The 24,969-nt window shown below is 38.3% G+C and overlaps 1 protein-coding gene and 1 long non-coding RNA gene across 9 annotated transcripts in view; one reads left to right on the top strand and one right to left on the bottom strand.

Annotated features, from left to right (window-relative positions):
* The window catches only part of Hr3 (hormone receptor 3), a 148,016-nt gene that overhangs the window by 3,177 nt on the left and 119,870 nt on the right, over window positions 1-24,969 (bottom strand). For all 8 annotated transcript variants that reach the window (XR_009974705.1, XM_062671835.1, XM_062671843.1 and 5 more), the window contains 8 exon segments: window positions 13,719-13,832; window positions 12,211-12,324; window positions 8,478-8,646; window positions 6,690-6,886; window positions 2,947-3,061; window positions 1,889-2,043; window positions 1,395-1,503; window positions 561-679 (listed from right to left, as the gene is read on the bottom strand). Coding sequence is in view for 7 of the 8 variants with exons in the window: in XM_062671835.1 (XP_062527819.1) it covers window positions 561-679; window positions 1,395-1,503; window positions 1,889-2,043; window positions 2,947-3,061; window positions 6,690-6,886; window positions 8,478-8,646; window positions 12,211-12,324; window positions 13,719-13,832 (1,092 nt within the window). In the remaining variant the exon portion in view is untranslated.
* LOC105842580 (uncharacterized) lies at window positions 3,340-4,630 on the top strand. The gene is made up of 3 exons (XR_002431634.3): window positions 3,340-3,549; window positions 4,136-4,224; window positions 4,527-4,630. It is a non-coding gene; the product is annotated as an uncharacterized LOC105842580 (long non-coding RNA).

Genomic DNA, 24,969 nt, shown 5'->3' on the forward strand with positions numbered 1-24,969 from the left:
CTGAGACCATAGAACTTTTATCTCAAAGTGGGTGGCGGCATTTACGCTGTAGATGTCTATGTACCACGCTTTATTTACAATAAAATAATTTTTTTTTTACACTATGTTCAATTTAAATTTATTAAAATTTATTTTCTATTTTTTAGTTGAATTTTATATAAAGCGTGTTTTTTAATTTTTTTAAACTATTATTTACTGTTGCTAAGCACCTGGATTGCCTGACTTTCTTTTCTTTTGTTTGCCAACGTATGTTTTAATCTTTTTCGGTTTTTTAGAAATCGATTCATTCTCTGTATCTGCGGATTCATCTTTCCCGGAGCCTATTAGATATTCCGGTACATTAGTTAGAAAATCGAAGAGAGAAATCGACATAGTTACATCACTGGGCCGCGTAGGGCACTGGTGACCGACTTTTTTTTTTATTGCTTAGATAAGTGGACGAGCTCACAGCCCACCTGGTGTTAAGTGGTTACCGGAGCCCATGGACATCTACAACGTAAATGCCGCTACCCACCTAGAGGTATAAGGTCTCAGTATAGTTACAACGATTTTGTACTTACCTGGCCACAGGAGCACAAGGCTCTGGTATAGAGCCAGTTCAGTCTCGGTCAGCTTCAGTCGAGCGATGCTCTTGGCAGCCTCAAAGATTCCTTGCACCAGAGCTACGTCTCTGGGATCGCTGCGGACCAAGTACATTACATTACTAGCCTACCCTCGATATGATTATTAATAATCTTACTGGTTTTATCGATACGCAGCTTGGTACTACGTTACCACGTAACACACGATGAGACATGAGGTGGTAGTGTCAATGATATTACACAAATATTGTCTCACGGTTCAAGCTTAAAGAAGCGATAGGGTGGTTCTATTTTAGGCCGTGAGTACACAATAAACTAATATTATTTTAACACACGCTGTATTCATAGTCATCGTGTTAGGTAACGTTTTTGACGCACCATTCGTGCTATTTAATGTTCTAAATTATGGTACTATCGACGATCGAAATTCGACCATAAAATTCAAATTCAAATTCAAAATCATTTATTTCAACTTAGATGTCAGTATAACACACTTGTTTTGAATGTCAAAATATAAATAACAATGTTAACTCTACCGCCGGTTCCAAAAAAAGCCACAGTCCTGAGAAGAACCGGCAAAACAAACTCAGCGGGCTTTTTTTTTGTTCTTTCTCAAATATTTTTTCATAAGTCACTGACCCCTAAGATTCGGATTCGTTTTATATATGTCACATCTATTAATTTCTATCATCAGTAATCGTGTGACAATAAGGCGAAGCGACGTTCATTCGCCACAAAATAAAAGTTTACCAAAAAAGAAACACCCTATATACGGTTGTTGATATACAAATAAACCACCCTGTATGTACTCACCGCGCGTGCACGCATTCCCGCACGGGTAGCACCACGTCTCCGTAGAGCACCTGGTCGCGGTTCACGTCGATTAGCCGCGACAAACGGACGATCGCCAACTCGAACGAACCTTGGAATGAAATCGATACATTAAATCGATATATTAAATCGATACATTAAATTGATACATTAAATCGATATATTAAATCGATACATTTAATCAATATATTAAATCGATACATTAATGACACGAACGTTCGACCCGCAGCTACCCATCGTCGATTACAGTAATTTGCCTAACTCAATCTTAGTTGTAATAGCTCGAGGTAATCTGCTAGTCTCGAAAGCGTTTTAAAGTTTCGCCAATCGATTTTCTTACGCTTGAGCGCTCGTGAGCACCTGTGATCTCTGGTGAGCACTCGTGATTGCTCGTGAGCATTGTGATTTTTGTAAAATCTTTCGTATCGTCACAAATATCAGTCAAGCTAAAAGTAAAAAGCGCAATCATTTCTCACCTGATTTAAGCAGCAGTATTTGATCGTCCTGGGTGAGCTTCATGAAACCAGGTATGAGTTTCGCGAACTCAATGATGTTCTGGATCATCGCGGTGAGCTTGTCGGCGCAGTCCAACCACATCTCCTCGTAGGTCATGGAGTTATAGAACAAGAGCCTGCGTAGAAGATATCACATTTTAATAGGCGCCTCCCTCCTCCCCCCTCTCCGCCATTATCTACCTTTGACTTTTATAATGAAACATTTTTTTCCTACCTAGCTGAGAGCCTTGAGAGGCTAGATCAGCGTCGCCTTAACTAGTAGATGAGCTCACGGGGCTCCAACCTGACGACGTTGCTAACACGAACCCTAGCAAGAGCCGTGCTTCGCAGAATCTACCACCGGATCGGAAACGCGATCCACTGAGAAGATCCGGCGAGAAGCTCAGTGGGCTGTGTTTGAGGGTTAATTTACTCGTCGAGCCCTTCGTCGCAAGCGACGGGTTCGACGAGAACGATGACCGGATAATGCAACAATGACAGAGCAATTGCGTAGCTAGGAATCACAGCGGAAAAAAAATCACGACGACCTCATGCAAAGAACGATGAGGTAGGTTCATGTAGCCCGAGCTCACGGCTCACAGACATTACCAGCCTTAATACCGTCGCTTAGCTTGAGACATGAGGTCGAAATGTCAGTTGCACGCAACACTGGTTTCCGACAGCAACAATAACGACCAGCAAAGTTTAACTAATAATTGATTTTTTTTTTATTGCTTAGATGGGTGGACGAGCTCACAGCCCACCTGGTGTTAAGTGGTTACTGGAGCCCATAGACATCTACAACGTAAATGCGCCACCCACCTTGAGATATAAGTTCTTAGGTCTCAAGTACAGTTACAACGGCTGCCCCACCCTTCAAACCGAAACGCATTACTGCTTCACGGCAGAAATAGACGGGGTGGTGGTATCTACCCGCGCGGACTCGCAAGAGGTCCTACCACCAGTAAGTCCTACACCCGGTTTGTCTTGGAACGCGCAATGTAATCCTAAATAGTACAGTCAAACCTTAGGAACCTTACTTAGAAACATCCTGGGGCTTGCCGAACATCTCATGTATGTAATCCAACTTCGGATTTGTATTCGCGTGCGCCTCTGTCAAACTTTTCACTAGCACCTTGCTAATGTCACCCTCCACTGTAAAAAAAAAGTATTGTGTGCTTTAAAAAAAAACATTCGTCGCGACAAAATCGATTTTAAGACAATAAAAAAAACAAAAACTACAAAAAAACTAGTATCATTGGGAATAGCAAGAACAACCGAAACACAATCTTCATACAAACTACTTCTAAAACAATAAAATAAACAGTATAATAGCGTCTAAAAACTAAAACATAAACTTATGTAACAAAACTTAAAATATAAAACAATAAAAACTGGCCATAGAGAATCGACTTAAATAAAAATAAAGTTTACACAAATATAATAATAGATGGCGCTATATAGCTTTTAGAAACGTTCTGACAAACGAACCTTATGTTTGCAAATCAAAATGACATTGTAAACATTTCAAATAAATTATTATGATTCATTTTCGTTATTTATATGGTGGATGTTGCTTTTGAAAATGGCTTTAGATCCCATCTCAGCACTTTTGTTAGGGAGTTGCATTATGGGCTGTTGGCGTAAGTGTTTTTTCTCTTTTAAATACTGCAGTTAGTATCGCTACCTTTGAAATATAAAGTAGAATAGGTATTTATCGGTCGAAGCTGGCATATTACAAATATTACATATACGAGTTTTTAAAGTATTACAAAGGAAGATTACAAAGAAAGTATTGGAGTTTACTCCTTAAGAATCGATTTACATATATAGGCCCGGGGTATGAAAATTATGGGGACCAAAATCGTACTAGCATGTCACACGAAATGCGTTATGCGCCTGATTGGCTCCTGATTGCGTGATGCGTGCGCGCGCCAATCAGGAGCCAACGCGCGGCCGCGTTATCGCAGGTGACGCCGGGCTGCTGCGCCGGCAGTCCGCCACAAAGCCTCGTACTGATCGCGCGTTTCTCTCATTATTGTATTTTCATATATTTGTTAGTCGTTTGTTTTGTGTCTCGTTAATTTGTTAATAATCTGTAGTGTATCGTGTTGTCGTAATATAGAACTATTTCTCGTATTGTTTCGTTTAATTTTTTATATCCAGTAAACTCCAGTCGTGCGTCGGAGCGGACACACACACTTTTTTTTTTTTTTTTTATTTTAACAGCATGCTTACTACCGTGTTGCTTCACGCTACCGCTACTGTCCTTTCCTTTGATAATCGTACGTGAATCACAGCCAAATGACGGACAAGAAGTGAGTTCTAGATTAATTCGTGACTTATTTGAAAACTAAAATGCAAAAATTCCCGAATTCACGTTATACTCCATCCGTTTTGTGGTGTTTTAAAGATTTTTCACCGAATCCTCTAAGGAGAATCAAATCAGCAACTGTTCTTATTAGTTTTAAATACAACATTGAGACACAAAGTCCAGATTTGAATCGAATTGAAATTAGGATTGCTTCGCGCCAAAAATGGACTGTAATTTGCCCCATAAGTTTTGATATAAATAAATCTTTATTTAAATTTAGATTTAAAAAAAAAGTTTAATTTTCAGACGACAAGTAATACATACAATTTATTTTGGTCGAAAAGTGGATTTGTAGTGAAGAAAAAGAAGTCAGTGAACAAAAAAAAACAAATATAAACATTTTGTACCTATCCGTGACGCCATTTTGATTTTAATTTGCGCCTTCTCTAAGACGTCTAAATATTTAAAAAGTTGATTTATAAAAAAAACAAATTATAAATTCTCTACAATCTACACTAAAATCGTAATTATGACTAGAAATACAATACATTCAAGCAATAAAATATCATAAAATCAATAAACGAAATTTGATACAACAACAAAAATTAATCAGCTACATGTTTTTGTCAAACTTACAAGGCATATCGTCATTAGAATTATTAGCGCCGTGGTGTCTTCTCGTTGACACAATATTGGGGTTCACCATTCCCATGGCGGACATGTTCATGTTCATGGGGTCCATTAGCCTCTCGTGGCCGCTGCTCGAAGTCAAATCATCAGGACTCAAGTCCTCGCTGGTCAATGAGACGGAGCTCTGGCCGCTGACGAGCACCGTGTTCTGTATGTCCATCGGGCTGTTTTGCATGTTAGAAGGACTGTGTAGGAACGTTGTCGAGTCGACGTAGCTCGCCACCAAGTTATCGACGCCCATTGAAGTCTCAGGCTTGATCTCCTGCTTAATGCTGATGACCCCTGACGGCGACTGAATCCGGTCGTCGTACCGGTCGTACTCCTGCAGCCGTGATCTGGGCAGCTCGTTTATGGCCGATGGTCGGATCGTGGTCGTGGTGGCGGTCGTGGTCGCGGTCGACGGTCGGACGATGGTCGATTTCTGGCGCTCCTCTATTGACAATGCCGTTATTGTACCGGTTTTTGTTAATGGTCACGTGGCTTTCGAAAAATGCGGGAACAGAATTTGAAACAACGCGAGATACCTAAGTGTTTACGGCTTGTACTAGTATAATGCCTTTGAAACGTCTGGATAATTCCAAACAAACAGATACTTGAGTCGACTATTATCAAAGCCGGCAATCTGACTTTTGGATAATTATTGGTAAATCAGAAAAACGAATTATTGACTTTGTATTCCATTGGCAGTCACAAAACTCTTCGGAACGACATCTTAGATAAATAACAGGTTAACTATTAACCTTTATTTAATGCAGGTTTTGAACCGTATTCTTTGAAGGAGAAGATTATATTCAAATCAATCTGTATTGACATATCAATAATTTTTTTTTGTCCAAATGCACAGATTGCCACCTTTGATAATAGACGACTCATATACTAGTATAATGCCTTTGAAACGTCTGGATAATTCCAAACAAACAGATACTTCAAAATGGACGACGGCAAGCTATTTCAATGACGTGAATTTTCGGTGTAATTCGCGGCAAAAATGAGCCGCCCAAGCTTGCGTTACAAGAAGTTGCTTTAAAACGCTTCACAAGACATTACAGTCATGTTTAATGTACACTGAAATAGTTTTTATTTAATTTTTCCGTGAAAATTCACCATAAATAATTCATTTGATGTAACTTATCGCGATTACATTCCCATTGTTTTGAAAACCACGTTTGAATTACATACTGAAAACGGCAACACGTTTTAATACAAAAAAATATTGTTATTTGAAAAGGTACACCGATTTTTTGTCTTTTGCATCGATAGTGAAGTTCAAGAACGATTGAAAGAGACAAAACATTTTGTTACTTTCTTTAGGGTTTATCTTTATTTTAGGCGCTTAATATCCGAGACGTTCCAATGCACGCTATTTAGAAATAGTTATGTTTAGCATACAATTTCACAAGATAATTTATACTGTATTCTTATTGTTTTAAAGTTAAATTTCGCAATTTGTTTAACTTACTGATTTAGCTATGGATTATTTTTACAATTTATTTTAATATTTCATTTCATCACAGTTAATTTATGAGTATCAGATTACCGTTTCCGAAGACTACAATATTATAGAAGTAATGCCTCAATTTACACCGAAAAAAATGCTAAGGTAAGCAACACGCATAAGGTTATGTTCTGAAGCCGCATCTAAAGGTCACGCAATGTCGGACATTGTCGACTATGCGTGTTATATTTGTCCTAAATTGCGTTCAAAAACATTGCTAGTACTTTTTTCTGTCACCGTTACTTTTAAAGGCTCCTCTAAGCTGATTATAGAAATGAACTGACCGTGACTTATGAAGTCTGCGTCCAAGAACCCTGTCTGTTTGGGCTCGTATGTCGTTGTGGAGTCCACGTAGTCGCCTGAGACCTCGTACGGGGGCTGAGCTGGGGGCTGCGGCTGCATCCCGCTCATGTTCGAGGGTAGCGCTGGCCCGGCGTTGTTGTAGCCATACGAAGACAACGGCGACCCGTATCCTGGGTAGCTGTAAGAGAATCATCCGGAAATTTCACGTACAGGTCGGCGAAAGTTTAGATTTTGTGACGTGTAAATAATACGTGCCGCTTTGAAGAGCGGTACTGTAGTTTTACCTTCATTTTATTTCATATCACTCCATATTATCATTTTTCATGGGGATGGGAATATAAATTGAAATAAGACATGACCTAAAGGTCTTAGTTACCAGGTCATAAAATCCCTTAAAATAAAATGTATTTTAACGCGTTACGCTTTTGACAAGTTATTGGGATATGGGTTTAAAAAAAAATACCGACAGTTTATAAATAATTCTAATTAATTCTATATTTAAAAATGTATATTAAGTAATCAATGAGTGTTCGTCAATACAATTTTGACATGATAACAATCGCCTACCACGTATCGTTATTAAATTGAATGATAATTTAATTAAGCCATCATTAATTTGCGGGTGAATGCAATCGTTTTTCAATCAGTGCGATAGGGTTGCGGTTAAAATTATTGAACGAACCACAAAATTCGAGACGAAAATTATTTGTAAACTACTAACCTATATCCTCATTCTGAGAAAGTAAAAGGAATCTTAAAGGTTAATACCAAATTAATTCACCCACGTATCGTATCGAGGTGAGTTACCAGCGACATCTGTTATCGTTTTAAAAAAACTTTTAGTACCGCAAGCCGTTACTAGATGGCGTTACTTGCTGTTATTCGCCGAACCGTGTCGGATAACCGTTCGCCGAGAAAATAATAGTGTACCGCGACTAAGCATTGTAATGAAGTAATAACTGTTCATAGCAGCATTTTAATGTTAATGCCGTAATGGGAAAACGTGTTTGCAATTCTTTTGTTCGGTTATGCACGGTGCTCGACGTGGCTTCGAAAATTAAACTATTATTGCCTTTTATAAACATTATTTACGATTGGTTTACTGGTTGTTTTTTTTTTTGTAAATAAAAACTTCTTTCACCTTTGCCATTTGAAATTCGGAGAAAAAAGATTTAAAAAAAATAATGAGTGGCGTCTTACGGACATCCGATTGGAACAGAGTACTTTTTGCTATAACCTTTTTTGTGTTGTATTAAGCTAATGATTAAAATAAAAAAATAAGTAAAAGCAAATAAAGCTGGCGTTCTAGATAAATTTCCGGAATGCTTCACTCGCAAATAATTCCGGCCTAATTAAAATGTAAATGTAAATAAATAAATAACTGGAAACAAATCACGCATAGTCATCACGGGTACTAGAGACTGAGATACATACTAATATGCGTAAAGAGCAAACAAACCTGTGTGTTCAGTGCGAGTCCTTAACGTTCTCGATAGCGTAAAAGTTAACTTAAATTTGTATGCAGCTGAAACAGCGCCCCTAGCGGCAAACGTAGGCAACGCGTTAACTTTTACGCTATCGAGAAACTTAAAAAACTCTTAAACGTTTGTACCGATGCGGGAATCGACCCTAGGCGCGACGTTTTTTTTTATCGCTTAGATGGGTGGACGAGCTCACAGCCCACGTGGTTTTAAGTGGTTACTGGAGCCCATAGACATCTACAACGTAAATGCGCCACCCACCTTGAGACATAAGTTCTAAGGCCTCACCTGTTATAATGCCCGTGGAACTGGTCGCTCGAGCTGGGCGTCTGCTGCTGGGCGTCGTACACGGAGTCCGGCGCCGCATCAGCCTGCACCCGCATCTGCGCCTTGTGGTATCTGACCTCGTCCTCGACCTTCTCCCGCTGCTTCTTCGACATGCGACCGAATTTGACGGCTGCAACAGAACGGATATGTTTTAGCTACCTATTGGTTGGTAGCCTAAGGGTCTATTCCAGCTAAGCCCGGACGGATGAGCTCACGGACTCAACCTGAGAGAATTTGCTAACACCAGCCCTAACAAAAGCAGTGCGTCACAGAATCTACCACCGGATCGGAATCGCGACCCACTGAGAAGATCCGGCGAGAAACTCAATGGGCTGTGTCTAAGTCTTGATAAGTTGAACAATATTTTTTTTAAATCTGGCTGCGGTATTTGGACATTGGTATATTCAGCTTATCCATTAGGTCACGACCTGATTTTTTTTTTAATAATTGAATATCTGAGTCAAATTTAACCCCTCATAACGTAAACTTCTTCGTGGGACAGTCAGGCAAAATTAAACTCAAAAATGTTGCAATGAAAGTTGAATGTAGAATGATTCACGAAAATCACAAAACGCGCGAATATTGTCACCCGATTAATTACACTACCCGCCGCACGGAGCGCTGCCTTCGCAAAACGGCACGTGACATAATGAGCGTGATTTTCGCATTCCCATACAAGTAATCACGTTTTTTTTTATTTTTAATACAATAATAAATACATAACCATTGCAACTCAATGATAAGTCAATCGGCGACGCACACTAAGCTGAGACGCGTGTGTGCAAAGCGTGGTTGTGTGCGTGACGCCCGCTGATTGGCTGCGCGCGCTCGTGTGCGTTCGGGAAACATCGCGCCTCGGCCGTTGGCATACTGCCTAGTGGAACAACGAACTCTCGAACTCGACTCTGACGTACATGTACATGACGTATCGATACGTAACCCGCCGGTCCCGTTAACGCGGCAAAATCAAAACAAACTCACGCTCCGAGACGTCTCGCCCGCGAATACGACCACTAAAATCGGTTGTGTGCGCTTAAATTTTTCGTCCATGTAATTCTTTATTTAAAAGGTTCACTCAACCGCCGATTAGCGTTGGTCTCTATTTCCTATGACTGTGTTTGTGTCGAGAGGTCTTTTTATGTGGTGGCGTATCCAATGTAATTTGACCTCTGTTATGGAAGTGTTTTAATTACACAATGGATCTGTTCGATTGGACCTGTACTACAACAAAGCGTTCTATGTTTTTTTTAAAATTTATGAACTATTCTGAAAGAACAATAGTTTTTCTGTGTTCGAAATAAACGATTCCTTTTTCAAATATGATTTACGTTTTTTTTTTATTGTTACAATAACTAACGTTTATGAAATTTATATTTATGTTTTGTTACGTGTCAACTATGTACTAAATTTTAAATAAAATAAGAACTCATTGTTCTTTATTTAAAATTTAAAATAGTTTTATTTATTTATTTAGTAGATACGGTTTTTCCATGGCTTTCATGTTTGAAATTAATATTTTTTATGACAGAGATGCATAAAAAAATGTGTTCATAGAATAATTATCATCGTAATGTGTGCTTAAAAAAAATCTAGTTGCAATCAAGTTCTCTTACACAAACATAATATCAAGTTATGTTATATATGTTATGTATATAAAAACTGGTATATGCATAAGCGTTACGTCGTCTGTGTGTTGTGTAATCATAGTGCCGGGACATATATCGATACCGTCGATACTTTTATACGTTTGTTAATATATTTCGCATATAATTTTCGTTGGGTCCATCCAAAGAAAGTACTATTAGAATTAAGTCTGTACGTGTCTGACGTGGTCCCAATTATATCAAAGCCTTAGTTATTTCTGCCATAAACCTATCATGAGCTCCGGTTCAAGAAACTGGGATTCGCTTCAGTTAAATTGTTTCTGTTAAATCGACCTCATGCTGGAAGATATGACATTAGTACTCGCGTTGTAGGCAGTCAAATATAAACCAGGAGCGGATGTTGATATTGTTCATTTTTAATAGCACTGAGTGTGAATACGAAATTATTTTAATAAAAAATAAATAAATAAATCGCAGTGTCCCATCACTATTTTGCTTGCGTTCTATTGCGCAATATTACGCCCGAACGGCTTCTCGCTATGCGCTGCACGCGCCCTACTACATAATACAATTAAACACTTTTAATGAGGTACATTCTTATTAAGAGATTAATTTTTCAAATTCAAAAATCGAACAATTTTATTTTTATGTTCATTTTTACAAAACAAGATGTTCCAGAACGACAACATCATTGAAAATATTATAATTTTTAAACACATAAGTACCTAAATAAAAATTAAAAACAAATTCCAAATTTGATTTTGAATTGACGGTGCTTGTTTCTTCGCGGCTCAAGTTGAGTTATGAAATTTAAATTCGAATATGGAATGTTTGGATGTATTATTTTTCCCGCATTTTTTTATTGTACCACGTATAAGTTCTCTAAGTGTTCTCTAAGTGTCATTACTGGTGTTAGGACCTCTTGTAAGTCCGCACGGATAGGTACCCCCACCCTACATATTTCCGCCGTGAAGTAGTAATGCGTTCCGGTTTGAAGGGTGGGGCAGCCGTTGTAACTATACTGAGACCTTAGAACTCATATCTCAAGGTCTCATTTCTCTTTTAAATTTCAATCAAAAATCAATTGTTACAATTAAGGCCGTCAGCGCAAAAGCGGCCTAATCCCCAATTTTTCATAATAATGCTTATAATTATGTATATTGCAATCTATTTAAAATATAATCAATTTTGATGCAAAACCGGCCTATCCATAGTTTCGCCCATAGACAACAGATGGCTTTGTAAACATTATTTTCGGGCGTATTGTTTTTTTTTTTGGCCTACTCAAATTCTAATTCATGCAAACTTAAACCTTATTGCTCCATAACAACTATGGTAAGCTTAGGCCGCTTTTGCACTGACGGCCTCAATTAAGAAGTGAAAATACAAAACGTTTTCTCGAAACGCGGTAGGAAACAGGCCCGGGGTGAATGACCCCTTATCGGTCGCTGATAAAGTCGTTACGTTAAACAATCAGACTGTGTAATGTATAATACATTAGTCATCTAGAATGCGGAAACTGTTGTCTCGGGAAGAAGTTTGCTTCGACACAATCACCACTAGGTGTCGCTTAGAATCGTAATGGCGATTTTTTTTTTCCTACTATTCTAGGCTATTTTAGCGTAACCTTAACTAGTAGGTGAGCTCACGGGGCTCAAACCTGACGACGTTGCTAACACGAACCCTAGCAAGAGCCGTGCTTCGCAGAATCTACCACCGGATCGGAAACGCGACCCACTGAGAAGATCCGGCGAGAAACTCAAGTGGGCTGTGTCTGAGGGTTAATTTACTCGTCGAGCCCTTCGTCGTAAGTGACGGGTTCGCTTGAAGTACCTAAAAGCACCGTTAGTGGATCGGGAGGATCCGAGATGACGTGTTTTGGGCGACGTCGACTGCTTTCCATTCTGTCCGCAGGATCGGGAATGATACTGGCGGCTGCTTGCTTTAGTACGTTGTAGATGTATATGGGCTGATAACCACTTAACATCAGGTGGGCTGTGAGCTCGTCCACCCATCTAAGCAATAAAAAAAAAAGACACGTTACAACTATAAAGGAATTCAAAGCTTTTTATGATTGATCTATCACTCACCATCACGACTCATGCCGAGTTTGAGGCACTTCTGTAGTCTGCAGTACTGGCATCGGTTGCGGTTGACCCTGTCCACGACGCAGGCCTTGTTGCGAGGACACTGGTAGTTCACCACTGAAACACGCCGCTGAGTTAATAAGGACATTTCAAGGATGAAGTCCAAGGTTTTTTTTTATTGCCGTATAGGCAGACGAGCACACGGCCCACCCGATGGTGAGTGGTTACCGTCGCTCATGGACATCAGCAATGCCAGGGGCAGAGCCAAGCCGCTGCCTACCGTTTAATACTCTCCACAAGCCCCGTTTGAAGAAGGGCATGTCATAGCGCTCGGGAAACACCGTGGAGGGGAGCTCATTCCATAGCCGGATGGTGCGTGGCAAGAAAGATCTCTGGAAACGCACTGTGGATGACCGCAGTGGCTCCAGGTAGTATGGATGAACTCTACTCCGGTGGCGGGCGGTGCGATGATAAAAGCGAGATGTCGGTATCATCTCGAACAATTCCTCAGAGCACTCCCCAGTGAACTGGTTTCGTCGGAGCGCGGTATAGAAGTGAAACGAGATGGTCCGATTTGACAGGCTTTAGATAAATAACTAGTATAGTTAACCTTCCTATAACGCGGTAGACACGTTCCTATTAAGTCCCGCGTTGTACGAAACCGCGTTATATGCGACTAGAAGCCAATACAAAAAGGAGGGTATTTTTTCTGAATGAAACATCTCAACTATGCCTGTATGTATTGTTTTACTTATCTATCTTCTATCTATATATATAAAAATTAATTTCTGTTCGTTAGTCACGCTAAAACTCGAGAACGGCTGGACCGATTTGGCTAATTTTGGTCTTGAATTATTCGTGGAAGTCCAGAGGAGGTTTAAAAGGCAGATAGATGAATATGAAAATGCTCGGAATTAAATAAAAATAACAATTTTGTTTTTCCTTTGATGTGTCCCCCGTCGGACGGATTCCTTTTGTTTGTTTTAAGTTTATTTTATACAAAAGTTTAGGTCTTTTATTTATCGATTGAGGCACTACGAAGTCTGCCGGGTCAGCTAGTTATAGATAAAAAATAAGCAGCGAAATTTCGGTCTGTGTGTCCCATATATATTGTGTGTTCGTATTCCATAATGTTATTTACTAAATGGTTTTTAAACAAAAATCTCCTTATCGCGTTGTAGAGTACCGTGTTATACGTAGGTTTGGGAAAATTTTCTTTTCGTGTTAGACCGGAATCGTGTTGTAAAATACCGTGTTATCTAAGGAGGGTTACATGTAAATTAGATGGATAACAGTAACAAAATATGAGTCTCATAAGAATTATAGCCACTCTAAATTGATTTGACAAAAAGCCTATCCTTTAAACTGCTTCACGGCAGAAATAGGCAGGGCGGTGGTACCTACCCGTACGGACTCATAAGAGGTCTTACCACCAGTACAAAGCAGTAACTTAATTAGGTGGGTCATATATACCCATAATTTGATTTTTTATCAAAGTCAAAGACGCCGACCTGTGCTCTGGGATCGTCTGAAGAATCCTTTGCATCCCTCGCAGGTGATCACGCCATAGTGCACCCCCGACGATTTATCTCCGCATACCTTGCACGGTATTATCTCGATTTGGGCTGTAACAAATAATAGAACGTCATTAATTAAGTGTCACATCATGAACATAATTTACCGAATGGCTCTTTGGTTACAGATCCCGTCGCGTCGGGATTTGAAATGATTTAAAAAAAAAACAATTTGTTTTTGACATTTCTATTGCCGCGTTCGAGAAAACTATTGAGGGTAAGCAAGTAGCGCCATCTATGTAAGTGTATTAAAAATTTTCCTCTCAAAGAGAGCCAATTAATTTGGCGTCATGTTAGCAAGTGGAAAAATTTAAAAAACAGTGCCTTAAACTACCACGTTTCACTCAATTTAAAAGTGCTATATTCATATCGTTTCCACTTTCTACACTAGCGCCACATCGGCGACATTTCGAACTAAAACTTTTTTTTCCCTACCTATACTGATAGCCTTGAGAGGCTATTTCAGCTTCGCCCTAACATGTAGGTCAGCTCACGGGGCTCAAACCGAAGTGTTGCTAACAATGGTCCTAGCAAGACCCACAGAGAAGATCCGGCGAGAAACTCAGTGGGCATTAAAACTTGCTGTTTGCAGGTCGACACTTTTCAACATGTCTCCTATACAATGGTGCTCCTTACATCTACCCTCCATAGAGGGTGTGAAGGTGTGAGTGTATTTTCAGCGTATTTCCAGGCCAATTTATAAATAACAAGAGACTTTTTTAAATTACGATTTCATCTTAAAAATCTGCGAGGCGGCGCTTTATTATATCGATCAGCAATAGTAGTTCATAAACGTAATTACAGTAAATCATTAAAAAAAAAGAATGATAAAAATTTTCATTTCAATAATTTTAGATTTTTAAAATGGATACCTACTCCACAGTTTTCTCTGTCGCTACAAATAGCTAAGGCGTTATTCGTCGATATTTTAATAGTGTACCGTCAATTTTTGTCTATAAAGGTAGTTTTAATTTAGGGCCCCAAAATATCAATATACAATTGATGGTTCCAGGGTGCTATCCGGACTGAGAGTCTTTATCTTTGGAGATGAAGAGCAGAGGATGTGGTAGAAATACGCGGAAATTAAATGCCAAAATACACCGGATAAAATGGCTCAAGCAGGGTCCGGTTAATCCCTGGTAAGTTAAGAGGACGTCAAGTATGCGTGGAGGAAGAAGATTCGTCTTGGAATTTGTTGACGGTTGTGAGCACTCGTGAGCATTTAAATGGACCGTTCCAGCGTTATTGTTGAATTATGGAAATTGTTATCGTTCCTTATTCGATTTTTTTTTAAATGTTTTGTTCTAAAAACCTTTATTTTTAATCTCATTTTAACACATATGTAGGTGCGACTGTTACCAGAAACACATAGTCGATATCCTCCTAATAAATTTCCCTATTTACCGATTCAGTTTACGGTTGCCTTTGATTCCACAGGGAAATCGCCGGTGACGTCTGGCAACCCATAAAACTAATTTAATACAAAATTGTATTTAATCTGTGCCTCATTCGAGTGGGATAAGCCGAAGAACTCACTATTATAATTCGAAATTTGAACTAAATTTTTCGAAAACTACGCAATTCCTGTTATTCCAATTTACGAATCTGTGGAATTCGATCGGGAAATTTTCGAAATTTAAATAATTGTAAAGCTCCGTTTTTGGTCCGTCAAGTTCGTCGACCCCGAGGCAAGGTCGGAGCGCGGCCGATGACTGCGAGCGCCTGTGTGCGTGCGTTGTCGCTGTGAGGGTGGCAACGGGATCGATTGGACACGCTCTGTAGATTAGTTGGGTTTTTTTTTTTGTAGTACAAGTTGACGCGCCTCTTTTCGTATCGAGAACTGTTCTTTTTTTGAAATCATTCCAATAACTAAAGAGATTATTGCTGTATTGTTTTTTTTTTTTTTTATTTGAATTTGGAAGAACGCTATTTGAAGAAGATAGTTTATAAGGTCGACTGCACATTTGTCAGCACATTCTAATAATTGTACTTATAATGAGGTTTTTATGTTAAAAAAAAAAAAAAAAACAAATATTTAATATGAAAATTAGAAGAGTAAAATCCAAATCAAACAAAACCATGACACGTCCAGTAATTAAGATTTAATTAAATAGCAATTAATAAGTAATCAACTCGACGATTATGTTCATTAAAAGCGCCACGTGTAAAATGTATTCAAATGTACTAAATTTGTTGTTTTGTGGAAATCATTTGAAAACTAAGAGGAACTCAATTTACCTAGACCCACTAATAGCTGATTGTTCGCGGAATTAAAAAAAACCCAACACAGAATATTTGAGTCGTCTATTATCAAAGGCGGCAATCTGTACATTTGGACAAAAATTTTTTATTGATATGTCAATACAGATTTATTTGAATATAATCGTCTCCTTCAAAGAATACGGTTCAAAACCTGCATTAAATAAAGTTTAATAGTTAACCTGTTATTTATCTAAGATGTCGTTCCGAAGAGTTTTGTGACTGCCAATGGAATACAAAGTCAATAATTCGTTTTTCTGATTTACCATACATTGTCCAAAAGTCAGATTGCCGCCTTTGATAATAGACGACTCATTTTGAAGTGAAAACGAATGTTTTAATAAGAAACTTTTTTTTATTGCCTAGATGTGTCAACGAGCTCACAGCCCACCTGGTGTTAAGTGGTTACTGGAACCCATAGACATCTACAACGCAAATGCGCCACACACCTTGAGATATAGGTTCTTAAGTCTCAGTACAGTTACAACGGCTGCCCCACCCTTCAAACCGAAACGCATTACTGCTACACGGCAGAAATAGGCGGGGCGATGGTACCTGCGGACTCACAAGAGCTCCTACCACCAGTATCTTGAACTGTAAGTATATTTTGTGCCAAAAACCAATTAACTTGTAGTTCTCATGAAGCGCACGTCGGTTCAACGACTTCATGTATACAATGCCAATAAAAAACAATGCAATTGCCAAATTTGAAACAATAAAAGTCATTCGTAATTTGTTAACGTGTAACGGAACGTATTAGAACAATAGTTAACACGTTTCGTTTCACGCGACGCGGCTCCGGCCGACGTCCAGTTGCGAAATGACAGCTGTCAGTATTTGGTAACATCCTCTGTGGCAGTATTGTCGTCCTAATCGCTGTTCTATATTCGAAATCCAAAACATTCAATTTTACGGGAGCTAGCGTTCTATTTTTTTTTTTTAAATGAAACACCGTTCTGAGTTTTTTTTTTTTTACAAAACTCATATTCGAATTTGGGCTTCGTGTGTGTTTATTATTGTAACGTGTATTTTGAAAATCGAACGTGGATTTCATATTTAAAAGATTCGCGAATCAATACTTCTTTTTTCGAAAATTTTTGAATTTATTCTAATCTATACTAATATATAAATCTACAGTGGTTTTTACGGATGTTCCGTTATAACTACTGAACCATGCATCCGATTGACTTGAAACTTGGTATCCATGTAGAAAATACATGTACTTAATGGATAGGCTAATATTTATATGAGTGTTGGACTCCCTACACCAGTTGCGGGGGCGTTAATGATGAGAATCTTTGTGGGGGTGAGAAATAATAATGTTAATTTTAAATGCCCAGCGAAGCGGACGGGTACAGCTAGTCTACTATAAAACTGTGCCTTTATGGATGTTATTGAATGACATAATAATATATTCATAAAAATATACACGTTACAGAATTTAAGTGGCAATCAGAGTCCATTGACATCAGCGTGACAGCCAACGTCCACTTTAATGGAGTCTCAACTGGGTTGTATACCCCTTCGAATCTCAAAGCCTGCCAAGATTGTGTAGGTTTATGGTGTCCTTCCGCGTGGGCCCACAAACACAAAATATTTTCTTACAAAGCAGCAAAAGCGATATAAAACTTGCTTGTTAGAATAAATACTACCAGCTTAAGCCTCAAGGTCGATAATAGCATCAAAATGAGGTTGTTATTAAAAGACATAACCCGAAACCTACTAATATGAACTTTGCCTAGTTCGTCATAAGGTCTGTATTCCTGTAACAGTATTCCACAATCGATTGCATACTGACTGTACTTGCCCCGGTGCACTCTGCCAGCTGATCGTGACGTCACAGGTCACCGACCCGCACTGTTCGAACTTCGAAAATTGTATCACGCCCGCGTGACGTCACCGAGAGGGGTTGTCCTATAGAAATGTGCGAACGCGCGAAAATTCAAAAGTTCAAGTCAAAATTGTTTGACATTAAAATTTAAATTCGTTTTATAAATTTGAAAATAGAATCGACCAAAATGAAAACTGCTGAAATAGTTTTTTTTTTTTTTTAATTAAAGGAATTTATTTGAAATAAAGATCCTACCTCAAGATCCGAAGCGCGCAAAACTTGAATTCGGAACGAAAGCAAAAAAAATAATCTTAGGTATAACACACCCACTTACGTCAGAGGTCGATGGACTCCGTGAAAAAAGCCCAAAACAAGGCTGAAGGCACCAAATTTTAATCTAGCGGCCAACGCCCTCGTCTGTCCGAACTAGCAACACGAAATTATCGATGCGGTCACGCGACGCGATAGCTACGCTTATCCTTCAAGACATAAAGATTAATTTCGCGCTGCAAACAGGTTTTTGAGAGCGGCGTGGCTATTTTTTGTGATGTTCGAAATTTGAATCACAGAAACGGCCGTTCGAGTCTGTTCGCATCGATGTCGGCGGTTCGAATTTAGAATTCGAATTGAAGAATGTAATTTTAGTAGAAAATTTAATTGTTTGAGTTGGACATTGTCTGATACTGGTCTCGTATCGAAGTCCTTACTATTTTTACCACAAGACAGCAAGTTTTACTAAGTGCCAGATAGATACATACCAATGAATATGAGAATACGAATTTATCGTCATTTAAGTAATGATTTTCACATAGTTTAAAGAAAAAAAATATGTATTTATGCGCATATAAATTTAAGTGTAACGATAATAGTGCTATTTTCATAGTTACGTGGGCGAATGAGGATACCAATATTGCCTTTCAGTTTTTATCAAATCAGCCACAACCATCTTAGACCCTATAGACTTTGAAACCTTTGCCTAATACTGTGACACAATTAAAAAAAACTAGTCTATTGTATTGTAACTATTATTTGATTATGTACGACGTCTCTTAACGAATTTGTTTTGAACGTAGTTCATAAAATAAAACGTGAGTTCAATGACCGTGAATGTAACAGCTGAAGCCAAAAACTAAATTTGATCGCGTAATATTCTTAAACAACTCGATTCGAATTTCAAAATCGAGTTTAATTTTAAAACAATTTATAGCGTTTTGTTTTGATGATTTCGCTACGTAGCGAGTTGTTTATGCTAACATATAATTTATTTAAATTTTACTACTATTCCTTTCATATTTTTTTCTTCGAATTAATTAGAAATGGAATTATATTTTAAATTTCGAATTTCGAAGAAACGAAATTCGAGTTATGTTGCATAAGAATTTATTTTAAAATAGAATTCTCAATTTCGTTCGAAAATGGAAAGCTATTGCATAAGTCGATCCCGCTAAAATACGCGCTTACATTAAAATGTTTTTTTTTTTTTTTTGTTTTTAAATAATAACCACGGATCCTTATTTTACATATAAAAATTGCATCAAAAGCACAGCAACAACGTATTATTAACATTGCGAAACGTAACGCATTGGTTATCGTAATATTATCGCATACGTGTCGCGTGACGTATCGGGAGCGTTAACCCCGTTGCGACTCACATCGCTTATAGAACTTGACCGACTTGAAAAAAAGAGGTACCGGAAAATTTCGTACCGAGTTTCAACGCGAAAAAAAAAGACCGACTTTGTTAATAACTAGATAATAGTTTCACAACAACGAGGTAGTTGCGTCCAAATGTTTCCATTGAGGTCAATGTATCGTGATTCATAATTTTCTTTTCAGAATCATCGATTACTCATTGAATTCTTGAAGTTTCTTGACACTGATGTCGTGACGCGCGAATTTTGTCTTACGCAGGTGCGTACCTTGCTACCGAACCTCCAGGAATATTCCAGGTAAACCATTTTTTTTATGTTTATTTTTTATTGCTTAGTTGGGTGGACGAGCTCACAGCCCACCTGGTATTAAGTGGTTGCTGGAGTGGCACCTTGAGATATAAGATCTAAGGTCTCAAGTATAGTTACAACGGCTACCCCACCCTTCAAACCGAAACGCATTACAGCTTCACGGCAGAAATAGGCAGTGCGGTGGTACCCATCCGCGCGGACTCACAAGAGGTCCTACCGCCAGTAAGAAAATAATGCACTCATATTTCCGGTCACACCAAATCCATAGTTAACTACGACAATATAAATACAAATTTCATCTCAATTGCCCTTTGGTTTCGAGTGAATTGCAGGAATGATGAGAAAAGCACCGATGGAAAGGGACAGACATATATTTGTACTGACGAATTATAGCTAGCTAATGAACAATTAATTAAAAACAATATAATGTTTATAAGAGAAAATAAAGCGGACTGTTTACGACGAAATTTTTTTATTTATATTTTCGTAACAAATTGCTTTTGAGAAAAAAATTCAACGTATTATAATTTTTTAAATATGTAAGGGCTTTTAGCGATTGTTTTTTTTTGCGGAATATGATTTAATGAATAATCCGCCATATTGTATTAAATTTATTAGCGATGCGTTTCGGTTTGAAGGATGTAGCAGACGCTTAGAACTCATGTCTCAAGCGGCATTTACTTTGTTGATATTAATTGGCTCCGGTAACCACTTAACACGGAGCGCCCCGTGAGCTCGTCCGCCTATCGTAGCAAAAAAAATATTTAAGAAAAAGAAAAAAAGAAAAAAATAAATCGAAAAAGTAATACATTTCCCAGTTGCGTGTTTCCCGTAACCGTCCATGTTGGCTCGACGGCACTTGTTCGCCCGCGAGTGTCCTGCTTTACCGCCGCTCACAAGCGCGCTCATTAGTTTTAGAACGCGCCCTAAAATAAAAGTGACAGCTATGCGTGACGTCACCGTGATGTCACGGGTCGACGACCCGATGCCGCCGGGGCGATGTACTACACGATTCCTAATTTGAAAAAACCGTTTCCATTACCTACCTACACTTCAAATTACATTCTAAATACAAAATGTCTTTTTTTTTTGTTTTTTTTTTATTAACGGAATTCATACTTTTAGATGACATAGAACATATTATTTGCTAGAACATCTGAGGTTTTCATGTAAATTTCTGGTGTTTTCGTATTGACCACTATGTATGCACCTATAGATATTGTTCAGACAGTACTACTAATATACTGGGTCAGGCTTAGTATTGTGAATGTTGAACGTGGCACGGTTCGTTGACCCCGAAAACGTAAGATTAACCCCGTTCTCCGTTTTTAATTATGTCAAGGTCATTTGTCTTTAGAACGAGATGCTGACCCTTATTTCCGTTAGATTTTAGTTCTATTTACGTACGAACTGTAAAACTGTTGAAACAGTTTTTTCAAACAATTTCTTACGCGTTTTCTATTTTTGAGCCCTATTACGTTAAAATAGGTAAAGATGAATGAAAAAAAAAATTAAAAATATAAACAAAACGGGTTCGAAGTTTTAGGGCTTCTAGTACAAAAAAAAACAATATCAATGGCGCTAACAAATATCTCATCGAGACGTTCTAAAGTTAAAAAGAGATAAGAATAGTTTTGTTCTTAATTTAAAATTAAAAATGTTCGGTCGTTCTTCCGATGCGCCGCGCCGTGTCAGTTGAATCAACTCCGACCTTGAACTATAGTGATGTGCGCGAACACTTTCGGCCTCCTTTCGGGACGAGGCCGAAATTTACAAGAAATTTATTCTCATCGAGTCTTATTTTTAATATTCTAAACTACGAATAGAGTATGATTTTAAATCGCGGTACAGTCTTTCAAGTATTGGTGTATATTCGCGACCTGGTGTTAAGTGTTTATCGAAGACTTAACTTACAATAATGAAATTAAAATGTTATCAGACGGTTTTACTGGCGGTAGACCCTCTTGTGAGTTCACGCGGGTAGGTACTACCACCCCGCCTATTTGTGCCGTGAAGCAGTAATGCGTTTCGGTTTGAAGGGTGGGGCAGTCGTGGTAACTATACTTGAGACCTTAGAACTTATATCTCAAGGTGGGTGGCGCATTTACTTCGTAGATGTCTATGGGCTCCAGTAACCACTTAACACCAGGTGGGCTGTGAGCTTGTCCACCCATCAGACCAATAAAAAAAGTACTGTTTGGGCTAAATATATTTTGTAAATAGAGTAGCATTAGCATCGGCGAGTTCAATCCTCTGGTTTTTTATTTCAAGGCTATTTACTCTGTCTGCAGTGACGTCACATTTCGTGATTTCGAATATTCAGTGGTTTCCCCGTAACTATTGCAAATCTTTGGTTATAATATTCTCAAGAGGTGACCTCAAGAGGCTGCGATCATCAACCACAGCTAGTTTGGATATGAGACCCTATCTAACGATATATAAGTCTTAAAATACAAAATGGCCCCACTTGAAGTTTTCTAAATACATTAATTAGTATTAATTAAACAAGCTGCCAGTGCGCTAACTGTCTAGTGACACCTATGAGTACAAGTGACAAGTCAAAGTGCAAAGGCGAGCCGCGAGTGCATTAACCTCGTCCCAAACCTACACGTGCTAACATTCTGTGCTTCAGTTACGTGCACACAATAATAATGCTTATTGCATAAGAAATACACGTGATATTGCTACTTCCCTGCTTAATTTCAGTCAAGAGTCTACCACGAAAAAAAATACAGGAGATTATCGCTTTTAACTTATTGGAAATTGGAATCAATTTCGTTTGTACGTAATTTACGTAGTTGACAAATTCACTAGTGTCGTTTATGACCTTTCCGTACAAAATTCGTGTCATTACCGGTAATGTTTGATTGGTAGAATAACGGATAATATCTTCTTGCTCGGGTGAAAATTCCGATGAAAATAGAATTTACGCAACATTGTATTTAGGTTTATATTCATTTGAAAATGAATGCTCAATGCGTTTAGCTCCCTCGTACATTGACACCACAATGAAGGCAAGGACGTCTGATTTCAATAACAGTCCGCCAGTTCTGATTAGACAATCCAGAAAACAGGATTGTTCAAAGAACACCGAACCAACACACACAAGTCCAATACAGTAACAACAAAAAAACCTTACGAGGGGTGAAAAGGTATTTGGTTTAAGCGATATTTTTGCAACTTTACAGGAGGGCCAATTAAAGTCTAAAATAAAAAAAATTAAAACAATTTAAAATTAAAATTAAAAACATCGAACTGTTGTTGCTAATACCAAATATAACGCACCTTTAATAACAAAGATAAATGTCGCATATCAAGCGAAATGTCTAAAAATAGCTTTTCACATCTCGATATACATTTTCTGGAATTTTCCAGAAGACTGTTCACGTTGATCTTTAGAAAAAACCACCGGAAAAACCCAGCGCAGCACAAAACGTGTCACTAGCCGATCTAAGCGCTGCAGTAACCCAAATTTTTGTGCAATTAACACGAATAGAACAAAGACTTAGGTTAATTGCGAAGTATCATTATTGAATTTGGGGCACAAACATTCGAAATGTATTCGGGACACGATAATTATTTATCTTTTTAAAAAGATACTCAATGCTCTTGGGCAATGAGCGCACTTTGGTTTGGCGCGACTTTAAGTAATTTTCGCTATATCGATGGTTAAGCTATTAGCTTATTATGGGCGTTACTTAGTTAAACGTCACACAGCCCTTTTGATGCTTCAGCCAAATTACAGCAACGCTACCCAGATGTAATATAACGGGAAACCTTTGACATATTAGGTGTGATGGCATTTTAAATGTACGGAACATATACTAGCTTCTAAAATAGCCTCTTCTGTCGCAAAATTCTCGGACAATAACTAATTATGTAACGCTGTGAGATGAACCAGCGCTAGGTTTCATGTACGTACGTCGCCGTGCCAATAACAACGTCAGTATTACACGCGTATTACGAGAAGGTTGTCAACCGTTAGCTCACTGAAGGCATGAAACATAAACGTTAAATAAAAATGAAAAGTCAGTCTTTTTAATACGGCGTTGCGATAATTCAGTGTCCAATATAAGAAATGATTTAGTTATCTGGTATTTTATGTTAAATTTTCAAAAAGGCTAAGCCCCGTGAAGTTATTTCTCATAAGAAATAAGATATTCCGTCCCCCCTTGCGTTTGTATGCGCGAAAATTGTTCGAAAAGTCCGCAAGCCATTCATTTGCACACTCCAATCTACACGACATTAATGTAGCTACAAGTTTTTTCACGATTGGTACCTTATGTTCGATAACAATTCAGATATAACGACACGTATGTGTTATCCTGTACACCAGCAGCCGAATTCAGGACCCGAATGAGACGATGACCAGAGTCCATAGAAACGACAAACGTCAATACCACCTTGCGACGTTAGGTCAAATCCTTAATTGCATTGTGTAGTTCATAAATACTGACTACCGCCAAACCTACTATACTAGGTCATCGACACTCCATTGTTCCGTATGCATTACAATTACATTTACTTAATGATTGATTTACGGTACAGACTAAAACTACATTTAGCTTTGAACGAGTTACAAGCAATGTCTATTGTTAATACGCTATTCTATGACGAGCACGTTAAGTTCGGACACGTTTTCCTCTACCTATTCGCTGGTATCCTAACAGGCTATTCCAGATACGTCCGGACGGGTAGGTGAGCTCACGGATTCAACCTGAGAGAATTTACTAACACTAGCCCTAGCAAGAGCAGTACTTCGCTGAATCTACCACCGGACCACTGTGAAGATCCGGCGAGAAATCCAATGGGTACGTACACCATTACGCGCTACTATTAGTATTGTCAGAAAAAACCTAGTTACTTCTCAAGCTTGTCACCGCGACAAAATAATAAAATAAATTAACGATCTTATCTATTGAAAAAGAACGGACTTTGTGAGTCAATATTTTTTATTAACCGTGCATCCGATAAGCGTGTAAACAAATGTATCTTATTTGTCAAGGGTTGCGCATATAACCGATTTATTTAAAACAGAGAAATATAAGAAAAAAATAAATGGATTTTTAAATGACATTCTTTGCTCTTTCCATATTCAAAATCAACATAAAGTTCGTTAGCCAATCAGAAGAACGCT

This window comes from Bombyx mori, chromosome 2, assembly GCF_030269925.1.
Source record: "Bombyx mori chromosome 2, ASM3026992v2".
Classification (NCBI taxonomy): Eukaryota; Metazoa; Arthropoda; class Insecta; order Lepidoptera; family Bombycidae; genus Bombyx; species Bombyx mori.